This window comes from Diadema antillarum, unplaced genomic scaffold, assembly GCF_040938485.1.
Source record: "Diadema antillarum isolate AM-2024a unplaced genomic scaffold, OU_Dant_1.0 scf00000163, whole genome shotgun sequence".
Lineage (NCBI taxonomy): Eukaryota > Metazoa > Echinodermata > Echinoidea > Diadematoida > Diadematidae > Diadema > Diadema antillarum.
Genome location: NW_027271052.1, coordinates 2,737,394 through 2,751,127, shown reverse-complemented (window position 1 = coordinate 2,751,127; position 13,734 = coordinate 2,737,394). Strand labels below are relative to the sequence as shown.

The 13,734-nt window shown below is 37.0% G+C and overlaps 1 protein-coding gene across 1 annotated transcript in view; it reads right to left on the bottom strand.

Moving 5' to 3' along the window:
* Positions 1 to 13,734, bottom strand: part of LOC139722359 (uncharacterized) — a 184,011-nt gene that overhangs the window by 90,128 nt on the left and 80,149 nt on the right. Inside the window, exon 7 of the mRNA XM_071633668.1 lies at positions 9,832 to 9,913. Within this exon, the coding sequence (XP_071489769.1) occupies positions 9,832 to 9,913 (82 nt within the window). The remainder of the gene's footprint in view (positions 1 to 9,831; positions 9,914 to 13,734) is intronic.

The following is a 13,734-nucleotide window of genomic DNA, read 5'->3' as shown; positions in this document are numbered from 1 at the left end:
AACGGAATCGAAATCGGGTTAGAAATGGCGAAGGAGTAGCATTTTGTAGCCAATGTACAATATAGGTCAAAAATCAAGGTCAAAGGTCAAAGAAGTCAAAGGTCAAAATTCTGTGTAGAAGTTTTGAAGCCCTCACCTAGTGCCATCACATAAAGCAAACGGAATCGAAATCGGGTTAGAAATGGCGAAGGAGTAGCATTTTGAAGCAAAATGTACAATATAGGTCAAAGGTCAAGGTCAAAGGTCACAACTGAAATTCTGTGTAGAAGTTTCAAAGCTCCCATGTAGTGCTATCATATAAAGCAAACAGAATCAAAATTGGCTCATAAATGACAGAGAAGTAGCAAATTGAACATTTTGATCACACACGGACGCACAGACAGACGGACGCACAGACAGACGGACGGACGGACACACGGACACACACACGTACGGAGCCCGTTTCATAGTCCCCTGCTCGAACTCGTTCGGCGGGGACAAAAAGTAATATGTTGACCTACATACAATAATGGTCAATAGCTTGTTTGCATGTTTCTGATTGTACTTCTTAAAACTCATCTGCTTCTTTAACAAAACACTTTTATTTTCTTTATGGTAAACTTCCTCATGGGATGGGCAGACAGACATCCCATATCATCAGTGGCATACAAACTCAGTCAGATGAATAGTCATAGTGAATAATTTGTAGCAGTGACATATTAGAAACAGGATATTCAGGAGTAGAAAACATAGCTGAGTACTGAGAGCAAAGGAGTTAAATTGGTATCTCATACCATGATTAACTCAATACTACCGACAAACAGACTATTATAGCCCAGTACTCTTCTCTTAATATATCTTTGGAGAGGAAGTTGTCGGCTGATCCAGCGGAAGGGGTGATGAGAGAAAGACAATTGTGCCATTCATCAAGGGCCATGGGGAGAAGGTTGGTTTATCACTGCCTTATGGTGAGTGTCAAAAAGTAGGGCGTGGGAATACAGGGCAACTGTCCTCCATTCAAACCCACAGAACCCTCTCTCTCTGCACTGTGAAGATGCTCAACAGAGCCCTCATATTGCATTGATTACAAGAGAGGAATCACTGTGTGGCTGCCTCTTGTCTGGATTTATGTGAGCATGGCTTCATCTTGAGTATACCATCCTTATTCTAATCTCAGCTAAAATACAGTATGTCCCCCCCCCCCCCAAAAAAAAAGTTACAATCGGATTTCAGCATTAATAACTTTCAATATGATTAAACTGTCTGAATGTTATTTCAGGGTCTAAAAAATATAACATCTTACTTATATTTTGCAAAAAAATCCCATTCAGTTTGGTTAAGTGGTCACAGAAAAAAGTGGATTGCTGTAAAGCATGTCATGGGTCTGTTTCTTCCAAGTTTAGCACTTGGATGCTCTTGGAACTGCATATTAGTGTGTGAACACAATGAACAGAAATTGAAGGGAAGGGATTCCTGACATGCTCTACAAAGATCCTCATTTCTCTTTGACCACTGAAGTAAATCGCATGGGTTTTTCTGTAAGATGTAGGTAATAAGTTATAGTTTCATACCTTGAAATTGTATTTGGATCGATTCACTATTTTTAAAGTTATCGTTGCGGAGGGTCCCATTGTAATTTTTTTTTTTTTTTGGGGGGGGGGACATATGGTATAGATATGTTTTTACTTTTTTTATTTATACTTCCACATTATTTTTGAATGCTATCGAGCAATTTTTAAAAAAACTGAATTTGTGCTTGTGAATCACTGTAGCATTTATACTGCACCTTTTAATAAGGTAAATAAAGAAGAAATGGAATACAATGAAATACATTGTAAGTTACTATGGTGTACAGCTATTTACAAGTCCTGCCTACTAAAGAGGACAGTTAGTATATTATATGCACCGAAGAGAGAACAAATGACCAATTCAAGTGTGTACAGTGACTCAAGTCATTGCATTGAGAAACATTACATTTGGATTGCATAAACTCTTTGACACTTGCTGGGTACACCTACTTAGGCTTTTTTCTGTGGCCATTTTTGTTCATTTGTTTTGTTCAGTTTTGTTTAATGGCAAATGAAAAATTTGAACAAGTTACAATTTGAAATGAAGTAAAGTTTAGACTAAAGCATCTTATGAAACGTGTCAGTTTTTGATATCTCAAACTAAAAGGTAAGTTGGAGTGCTTGAGGTCTATATGTACATCAAAAGATCACCTTCAAACCATACAACTTGAATGTCAGCAACAGTGAACCAAACAACAGGACTGCAATGTTTACATCCATATTTACTAATTATTTTTACTTCTAACTGTGAGATGATCATCCTTCACCCTGTCTTTTAGAATATCGTCTTCACAGCATTCTATTATTCATCAATATATGATGTCATTGAGGTATGGTTAATCTTTAAGGGTATTATTTGACATTTTCAAGACTTCCAACTCGCTTTAAAGCAGTCGAAAACACTACTGGAGAAGTGAACAGAGAATCGCATCAGTCACCTCCCCCCCCCCCCCCACCCCCCTCCTTGTAGGGAGACATTTCCACACAGACAACACTTTGAGTGATTATCACACAAATTGGAGATAAATCCTGTCAGCTCCTAAATCCAGGAAACATGAACACATTTGTGAATTTCCCATCCCAGATCTCAGGCCAGGTTTATAGAGGAAACTGAGCTTGAATCACCAGGGGCTTTCTATCACATCACAGCTAACATCACACAAGTCATGATATGGGAAGTAAGGGGGGGGGGGTAGATGTGTTTGTCATACATTAAACCTAGCTCCTCAGATACAGACAAGGTATGGAGAAGGTTTAGTTGGAGTGAGACAAAATTAAACAGCATTGGAAACAAAGCAGACTAGAATCTTTTTCTTGTATTTCTGATGTTTTTACTGGATGCCTGTGTGTTATGAGATGGCAACATGTTCACACAGGAGAGGCAGAGGTACAAAAAATGTTGGCTTAACCCGTTGAGGATGGGCTGATTTTGCTACAACACATATTTCCCATAGACACTTGCCCGAGTATACTCGAGACTTGTCCTCAACAGGTGAAGGCTGAAGGAAAATATGATGCAGAAAATATTATTCACGTCACAGTTTAATTTGTCTGGGGGTAAGGATCAGGGTTATGCATCTGTGCATGGTGCAAATTTATATATGGTCAGTTTTACAGTAAAGGGTGTAACTTTGATGTGGCAAGGGTCAAAAATTAAAGTTGTGTTTCCATTTTTATCTTTGCCTTTATTTTATATAGGAATGTCTATATTTTCAATATTTTGTCATTCCAGAGCTTAATTCTTAGGCTAAATATGAAAAATGAAGTGACTATTATGGAATTTTAGATAAATTTAGGTAAAAACAACAAGAATGTTTTGATCACCCACAGCAACCAAATGAAGATAAATGGTGGAGGTAATACAACTTTTCATTTGCTGTGAACATATATTTGAAATATCAAAACACTTTTCCCCCAACAGATATTCGCTCTTGCAATTATTTGGATGTGAACTTCAAATTCCAAGGTAAAAATGGTACCTGACAAATTATCTTTAAGTTAAAAGAATGTTCTAGAAGCAAGAGCCACTCTAAACATAGCCCTAAATTATCTCTTGGTAACAAACATTTATCAACCCAAATCCCAAAGAAATTTGATTATTTTTGACAAAGTTGAAATTTTCAGACTTGTGAGTTTCGGAGGCTTCAGTTAACAAACTAGTGTGTTTCGGAGGCTTCAAAACTGCTAACACAAAGTTCTAGTCCTGTATTCACTTAGAATAAGAAAACTACAGTAAGCAACTATCACTACATGCTAGAATAACAACAAGGCATCAATAAAATGTGAATAACAGTATACAGATGTACATTTTATGGCAGTGCATAATGTTTACCCTTCATACAAAATGTACTTATTATTAGAAGGAAATTGGCTTCCACAAAAGTGAATAACAAACCGTGTACACTTTGAGCAATGCTCAGTTTGAATTTATGACATTACATGAGGCAATATGATTCTAAAGGAAACTGCAACAGTAGCAATAAAAGTACACTGATTAGGAACATCTTTTTTTCTTTTTTTTATTTGCGGCTTAAAGTTAGCAGCAACGCATGTTTCGGAGGCTTCATCATGACTGTTAACATGCAAAAATGGTCCATTTTAAGGTGATATGAAGTACATTAATGCAGTTGATTGTTTCCAAATAACTAACAATGCTGTAACATGTAAAATAGTATTTATTTGTATGCAGAAAAAAGACTTTCCAACATATATGTTAAGAGACAAAGAAAAATATTTTAAATCTTTATGCTCAGTTGTATACATACACTGTATTTGCATATCCATGACTTTGGCAATGCAGAACATGATCAGGCTACACACATGTACAGCTGTATGCATTTGTCAAACTTTTCATCATAATGCAGTAAGAATTACTTTCAATGAGTTAGAACTGTAGCTATAGACTTAATGCAAAGATTATGTTTGCTTGCTTTATAAGTGCAGTTTGTGTGATGTATATTGACATAAACCACCCATCATAATTGTTTTATATACATGTGAAATCAATTTCAACTGTTGATGAGAAAGGGATAGAAAATAGATTATGTGATGGCATGACGGTTAGATTACAACATACAAAATGTGTAGCATTGTAAAATATAGAAAGGGGAAAAAATGTGTATAAACATTCTTTTGCATATGACCATGCCTGATATCCCCTACTATAGCTATCAAATGCAGTGATCATGGTCATAGAACAGCAATCTTAAACACCGATCAGCCATTCCATGTACAAAAGGGTCATCATCAAACTGTCATCATCAAAATGGAGTTGGAATAATCAATATATTGGTGATATTATCATGGAGCTCAATAGAAATTGAAATGGTCAAGATCCCAGTCATCTTTTTGAATCGCCTGTTGAAAAGATAAATGTACATACCCTACCCATGACTGTGTACGAATTTGAATTAAAAAAAAAAATGTTGACCAAATGTATAGTTCCGTATAATATATGATAGTTAGAATTTTACTTTCTTTTTCGGTGGTATACAAGTCACCCCTGTTTCATATCATTTTCTTTTTCTTTTTTTTTAAATTCTTCAAAGGCTTCTTTTTTTATAGTTATTTTATAAAATTCCAGTTTGTGTGACTCCTGTGACAGCTAGGAGGCCTGTTTTTGAAGGTAGGCATTGAGAAATTGCTAACAGAACTTTTACTGTTTCTAAAAATGACAACCTTTTTAGCAAAAAATTAAAAAGCAGCAAATGTGTTTAAATATCTAAGTTTTTTAGAAACCCACAAGTTTGTTTTAAATAATATATAAACCCACAGACTACAGTTTTAACCTTTTGAATTTCAAAATAGTTAGGGGCTTGTAACTTTTTCCAGAAAAGCCAGGACTAAACAGATTATAAAGATTTCAATCATTTCAATATTGTTCTTCGTGAACATAACTTCTCCAGTCACCCACCCATGTAAACTACATGTACCCCATGGCAACAGGCTATTTATCAGTAGAGGTCTATATGTCATTTATAAACAATCCTATCCCAACCATTACTGTCCATTTACTGCACTGAGAACTACATCCGCAAACATGTCGCAGAGTCTCACACATGTATGCGAAGAGATGTTTCGTAACACAAGTTACATTTTGTTTAATCAAAAATAGTCAAGTGGTCACTGCCAGCATGATAAAGTATGGAAAATAGGGTATAGTATCAAGATTGTGTTGCACCTTGCATGCCTCAGATCTGACATACAGATTGATATGAAAACCTGTCTGAATGAAGTAATCAAATGTCATAATTCCAAAACAGTACCCTGTGATCCAAGTCACACCACAGAACTGATAATCTGCAAGATGTTAGCTATTTTCAAATCCAATCACAAATTTATTGATTAATTATTTTCCTCCAAATAAGTATTGGAAATGAAAGCCAAAGAACTTGTTAAGAAATGGAAAGCTGAAAAAGTAAAGATTTTAGTATGGCAAAAACAAATGCCATGTGAGTAACAATGGAATGGATTTGTCAATGGGTTATAGATGGACATGTAAAAGATTGTGTTTCGAAACTATTACACTCAGATGATAGTGAGTCAAAAGTGTAAAAATCCAAAAAGTATTTTCCACCATTTGCTCTGGATCATGCATAAAAGATACAACCTTAAATTCAAAAGTAATATATTTCTTAGTTAAGTGTATGCTTCCCTCTTGAATAACCATATATTAAAGTCCTTGAATCTTCAGGACAGGAATAGTGTTCAGTTCTTTAAAAAAAAAAAGTGTATTTAACACTAAATAATCAAGTAATTGTTTGGTCTTCATTATCAAAGTCTAACCAGTCAAAAGAGTGATACAAATATGGTCACAGCACTGCAACTTCTCTCAAGAGTAAAAATGAGTTATCCAACTTAAGAACATTGATGTATCCACAACTACTTGCTTTGTTGCACTACTGTTGCATGATGTGGGCATGCACGCAAGCTGGAAGTCACTTTCATTACTCACAATATCTAGCCTGTTCCATTGTTTCAAAAGAAAACCTACAAAATAAATGCTTTTCATACATTTAAACAACTATCTACACCTTGCTTGAGGAATCATTAAGTCTCATTCAGTCCAAACAGTTATTTGATAGACTTAGAATTACAAAATTGTAATCAAAACATTCCATTTACATGCTGTTAACATAAAATGAAGCCTCCGAAACATCTGGAAAATTAATCTGGTATGCCTTATGTTTTTATGAAAATCATGTATGTTATGTAGAAAGTGATGGGTAAATTGTGTCTTTTTTGGTTGATATACACTGTTTAAACATATTTGTGGGGCAACATCCTCATCTGCTAATATTTTATTGCTGAATGAAAAGGTGAGTTATGTGTGACACGTCTGCACTGTTTAAGAAAAATAGGTAAATCGTATAGTAAATCTATATTGGTGAGTAAACAAAGCAGCCAGAAAACTGAATGTGATTAAATATCGTTAGATATGTCATAAGTGATCATTGGGTGGGTGAACAATAAATCTAATTTGATTTTGTCCAGAGAAAATCACAAAAATGCAGTGTTAACATCCTTTTGAAGCCTCCGAAACCACTTTTTCTCTATAAAATGTATTAGCTCAAAAAATTATTGCAGTATCATAATGTTTTTATTATTTTTGTTGTCTGTCCATGTCTGTTGATGATTTCATGGCATAATTTGGGGCAGACACTCAAAGAATTTATCAGAAATGTCAAATTAGATGTTTTTGCTGTTTCGGAGGCTTCATGCGTCTCGGAGGCTTCATGTGTTAACGGAAAATTTGTATTGTCTCCTATTTTCAGAGAGTTTGGCGGATCTTAACTATTTTTGGTCTATTAGGTTAGGGCCCCATATCCTACATTTTGACATATAGATTAGGTCGCTTCTCTTATCTATATTCATATTATTTGACTAAACACTTTGTTTCGGAGGCTTCAAAACTGCTAACGGAAATTTCACTTGATGGAATAAAATTATCACAAAATTTCAAATAGCCCTAGAATCAAGTAAACTTTGATGTAAGTCTAAAGTTTAGCTGTACCTTACTATTTTCAGCATAAAAGAAAGTAACCAAAACACATCCACTGATCATTACTGTCCATCAAAGTTTGTAAACAATTGTTAACGGAAAATGAAGCCTCCGAAACCCCAAATTTGAAGTCATAGTATTCTAAAATAAAGGGCCAGATACAAACCAAACTAATTTGGTCATTTCAATTGACCATACAACTATGCTTTTAACATAAAAAATTAGATCTCTGCAGTTGCTGTAGAAAATTATTAACATTTCAAAAATGTTATATAGATTTCAATGCAACAAAATAGTCATTTTTAGGGTACATATGTGACTGTCAAAACAAAACACATCAATACCTGGACCTGATTATGCTACCCAAGGTGGCTACTCAGAAGGTGACTCACATGGGAAAAAATCTTTGAGATCTGTAAATCTATGTGTTCAGGGTGGGCCAAAAGGCTAAAAATTGAAAGTTACACCCTTTACCGTAAAACTGACCATATCTGAACAAAACATATCGGCTAAAATAAACATATATAATGCACCAAAGTATGAAAAAAAACCTCAACAAAGTCATACAGGTATAAATGCCCCAAAGTACAGAAAATAACATGACAGACATGCATTGTAGACTAGGAGGCAAGAAGTCATAGATAGAAATCTAAACTGCCTAAATTCTGTACCCCCCCCCCTTCCCTCGGGGAAAAAAATGAAAAGGGAAATGTAAAAATGAAAAAAATGATAGACTGCAAATTTGAGAACACACAGACAGAACACTCATCTCAGTGTTGAGGAAATAGCTGATCAGATTGCAAGAGGGATAGCTAGTCCAAGGCAGATAGGGGTACAGGTCTATACAGGCTTCTAACTAAGGGGTAGCCACTCAACTAAAGTACACAAGTACAAACGTCAGACATTTTCAAGTCATCACTCACTACACAGATTTTATATCCAAAGGGCACAAGGGGAGAGGGGGAAACCATGATATACATTCTACCCATGACTATTTACTTTGTTGCTATAGTAACCAAGCGCAGCATGAAATGTCAGAAGACAATTTTGCCATCACTGGTCTGTGTACGACTGAACTTTCTACATTTGCCGGTCGGTAAAGTTTATTAGACCTGATTAGGAATGTTCTAATTAACAATCAGATGCAATCTATCCATTAGAAGTCTATTTCTCACTTGACAGTCACATTTCCCTTCTCCTTCAAGACCCCAAAATCTCCCAACACACCTGATGACAGCCACTGAGTTAATAAAAGGGTCATATGATGTTGAGGTATTGTAAAAGTGGATATTTTCGCGCGACTAATTTTCGCGTTTGGCCAGGTCAGAAGAGTTTCGCGTGTTTTTCATTGCGCGGAATCAAGACATCGTGCACAGGAATATATGGCAAGCAAAAATATTTGCGTGCTTTTATTTTTGCGCTAGTTTCTGGTTGCGCGAAATGCACGAAAATTTCAACACTGCGAAAATTTCCACTATTACAGTAGTACGGTAAGCTGGTATGTCAAAGATGGTACAGCTTCCCTCTATCCACTCCCAAACAGGTCTTCCTGTTACATTCATGCTAGACCTCTGAATATGATATCTCACAGGTTCAGTAATTAACATACAGACACCCTGCTCATGAGGAGTCCTATGTTACTACTGGTCATTAAATCTGCACCTCAATTAGTCAAGAACAATTGCAATGCTATTCCCCCATCCAAACTCAGATAGTGAAATGTGATGTATGCTATAGTAAAAAACAATGTTTGATACCTACTGATTTGTGCATGTGTGGGGGTGGGGCTGGGGCTGGGGCTAGAGGTTGGGTACGGAGGGGGTGCTTTGAAAGCAATTGTCCTCCTGGACTGTTTGAGAAATCCTTGTTAGCATCAGCAAGTGGCTATTCCATACGGCTTTGTGGCTATTCCATAGGGCTTTTTGGCTGTACATACATATCATGGCTGCTGTCCCTCCCTGATATACATGGTCTCAGCTTGGGAAAGGAACATACAGTACAACACACTGGACTGAAGCAGCAATGGCTTATCTCCTTTTCCTCACTGTCAACTCTAGAGGGCAGTGTACAGGCTCTAAATAGTGATGAAGGGAATCTGATGAGACCTTAAGTCTCCTCCAACAGTGTATGTGTGCCCTTCTCTATCCCATCTCTCTCCCTCTCTCTACCTAAAAGTATTAATGAAGCCTCAAAAATTGATCTTGTTTTTTAATTGTTTTGTTTATTGTTTTGGTATTGATCATAGAGGATGATGTGTGCCTGCCATTGTTCAGTCAAACCCACCTTGGGAGACGGAGGTCCACCTTGGGGTGAAGAGAACCGTTTCCAGATGGACTCGTCATGGCTGGGAGCTCGCTCCTCTTGCCTGCATGGATGGATAGAGAGAATGACATCAGATGTCAGTTAAAACAGAGCAATGAGATTAGTTGGACAATCAGCATATCCTTGGAACAAACTATAATACAAGAGAAATATTCACTTTGCTTAATATACTTAGAAGATACTACCAATAGCTCTGGAAAACTTTGTATGGATATAATCCAGTTACTAGTATCTTTTTAATACATGTATGAGTTGATACACTTCTTAGGAATATCATGAATACAGCACAAGAGACAAGCTTGGAAATGATTGCACATCATATATGCAAGGTGAAAACTTCTTGAAGTTACAGCACAGTCTGTACATGGCTTTTCTTATCCCATAGTCTTTTCAGCAAATACGTGTATATTCCAATTTGTCAACATTTCATCCACATTACTATTCAAGATAGCAATATGGGGAGGGGGGGGGGGTTGAGAGAGAGTTGATGACATGTTCCTGTCTCATGTTTTTTCTCTCTCACTCATACACACACACACACAAACACACACACACACACACACACACACACATATACACACACACACATACACACACACACACATTGAAATTACTGAATACAAAGTGAAAGACAAGTTTTACAACAATGTTATATTTGATGAAAGCAAGATATTATTCAGAGGGGTGAAGGTTCAGGTGTGAGTTTCTTCAATTTGTCAAATCAGCAGTTGCAATCTTAACAAATTTCATTTGTTGAGGGAGACAAATTGAAAAAACTCACACCTGAATGTTATATTTCACTGTATGCATTCTAAATGCATGCTCAAGTCCTAACAGTTTACATCTTATAGTGACCTCATCAACTAATGTGTCACCCAGTCTTTTCCCCCAAGTTACATTTGTAGACAGGTTGTGTGTAGACTCAGTGTCACATGTCATAATTATCTCTTCCACTCCATCTTTCACTTCACCATTCACCCACTTCTCGGTGTCTACAAAACATATGTGCTACATTCATGTCCACAATGTCATGAAAAACACAAACACATGTGAAGAGTGTATGCACTGCTACATGATTGGAGCATCTGGGCGTGTGGAAATCATAATTTAAGTAATTTCACCCTTCATTAGATAAACACTCTCTAGAGGGGTGAGTTACCATCACCCTACCGGCCCAAATTAGTTTAAAAAGTTTGTCCCTCTTGATTCCCCACCCCCCCCCCCCCCCCTTGGCACATGTGCGGAACATTTTCTTCCTCTATCCAGCAAACATGAATGTGTCATGACCAGATGTGCTGCAACCAAATGCTGAAACCTGGTGACTTATTACCTCACCAATTTGGCTCCAATTGAGTATGGCGTATCATGCATTTTTGAGTGAAATATATAATTGTGAAATTACAGGCAATGGCTACAACAGGATTGTCTGTGACATGACCAGTACAGACATCTGTTGGGAGCACATTAAAGGTGTCTTGATCTGAAAAATGCAAAGTCATACATAGCTGTGATATTGGTGTGATGAAATGCATAGCCAGATGATAAGATTGGAAGTGAATGAGTGAAATAAGCTAGAGTGATGATTTGGCTCAGTAGGTAGTGTGTCTACCTTCAGATCCAAAGGACCTGGGTTCGATTCCGAGTCTAGCTGAGAATGTTGGGTGTAATCACATCGTCCCCAAAGAGGCAAAAAACAAAACAAAACAAAACAAAACAAACAAATACTCTGTCTTTACGATAGGACATAAAATGGAGGTCCCATGTGTGAGATATTCACAACTCATGCATGTAATAAAAAGAGCCAACTTCATTTATCGCAAAGAGCAGGGTGCTCACCCAGTGAAGTGGTCCACCTACTCAAGAAATGGGTGAATGATTCTGATCCCTTGTAGTTGACCCTAGGTGACTAGCAATAGTCAGGGTATCAACCCGATACATTAAAGAAAATTATGAGTGAGGCAGGAGATAAAGAAATGATTGTACATATTTGTTTCTCTGGTCTACATTTGTTCAAATGGCATTCTAAAGAAAAAAAAAGACGACAACAACAAATACAACAACAACAAATACAACAACAACAACAACAACAAACAATGTTCAGATACAAAGCATGAAAACCAAGCAATTTCCCATTTCTGCCTCCAAAGGGAAAAAAGGGAAAAAAAGAGCAAAAAAGCAGTATCTGCAATGTAATTACATTGCAGATACTGGTGTGTTGTTGTTTTTTCGGGGGGGGGGGGGGGGGGGGGGGCAGTTATCCCCATTGATGATATTATTAAAAAAAAAGGCTTTATGAGACAATGAGACTAGATTTAGGGTGAAATACATGAGGCCTGGTTGGAAAGACAAATCTGAAAGTTTTTATAAAAAGTGAGTCACTATGGAGATCTAAGTCTTTTCCCCAAGAACATGAAAGCCTTCTTTTCATTACCCTGGCATAGTGGGATTCTAACATCTCATTCTATGAACAGTTGGTAATGAAGGAAGCTTTTCGACACATCACCACATTGAATACAAATTACACTTCCTGCACCTACCAAGGCCTTTTGTCTCTTCAGCCCTGTACACTAAGACATTACAGCATCATGGGTGATTTCCAACTAGACATGTGATTTAGCACTGCGTGAGTTCTAGAACAGCTGTCAGGCACACAAGTCCTTTGTATGAAGCAATCACAAAAGCATAATGGAAGGTACAAGTATAGTCATACAAGAAATGTCGCCAACATCATGCATTGAGTAATTTGATTGTATCCCACAGAGTTATCCAAGAGTTTACTCTGTAGAGGATAATGTGATGACACAGGGCTTAAAATGACCACTATCCCTAGGGGGAAAGGCAAGTCAGTGGCCACGGATTGGTGATGGACTAAACAAACTTCTGGCACACAAAACTTTGGATATAGCTTGCCTGGAATCCTGGAGTAGAAATTCAACTGAACTGTTATCTCAGCTTAACTGTCAACACAGTGTGGTCATGTTGAAACACACTCACACATTTAGAGCCCAAAATCTATACAGCCTTGTCACACAAAAGGGAGGACACTACACTCTGTCATCCATGATTCGACATGTAACTCTGGAGAGACAACAGGCTTCAAAAATAAAGTCCATGTTTGGCTGCATTCCCATCTAGGACTGTAGGAGGCTGCGTCATCCCGCTGATATTTTGGGTCCCATGAACTATTGTTTATACAAGTTTCATGTCAAATGGGGGGGGGGGGGGGGACAAACAATTGAAATGACTTTGTCATCTGAGAATGGAATGAAAGCTGGAATAAAATTATCTGATTCCTTGGATGAGAAGAAATGGCATTGTGTGGTTGTTGTATCAGATGTCTGCATTGAGGGGCAAGCAGGGTCACACTGAAGATAGGAGGTCACAACCCTAAGGTGACATTGTTTGGTGTTCGTGTGTAAAGGAACTAGAGAATCATTGTTCAACATGTTACCCGAACACTGCACTTATGTGATAAAATTTCTGATACTAACAAAATATTTGGAATGCTGATCAAAGCATGAGTAGAAGAGTAACAGCAAGTAGCAAGATATATCTAGCTAGTGAGTTCATGACGCTATACACCTGTATATAATACCTTTGTAACATAAAAGACAATATCTGTACTTCCTTATAAATCACACTGGGCTCAGTATTATCACTATGTATGTAACGTGGGTAGAATGATGACTGTTGCATGATCACATCTGTGACTTTTGAAAACATGAGAATAAGAATTGCTATTGTATAAATTTTATATTTTTGAAGCACCTTGACAAATTTGTAAGACAGCAAATCATAAAGAATTCAGAGCTATGTAAAAACTGGAAGGTGTTTTCTTTCTGCACCCTGTACAAAATACATCAT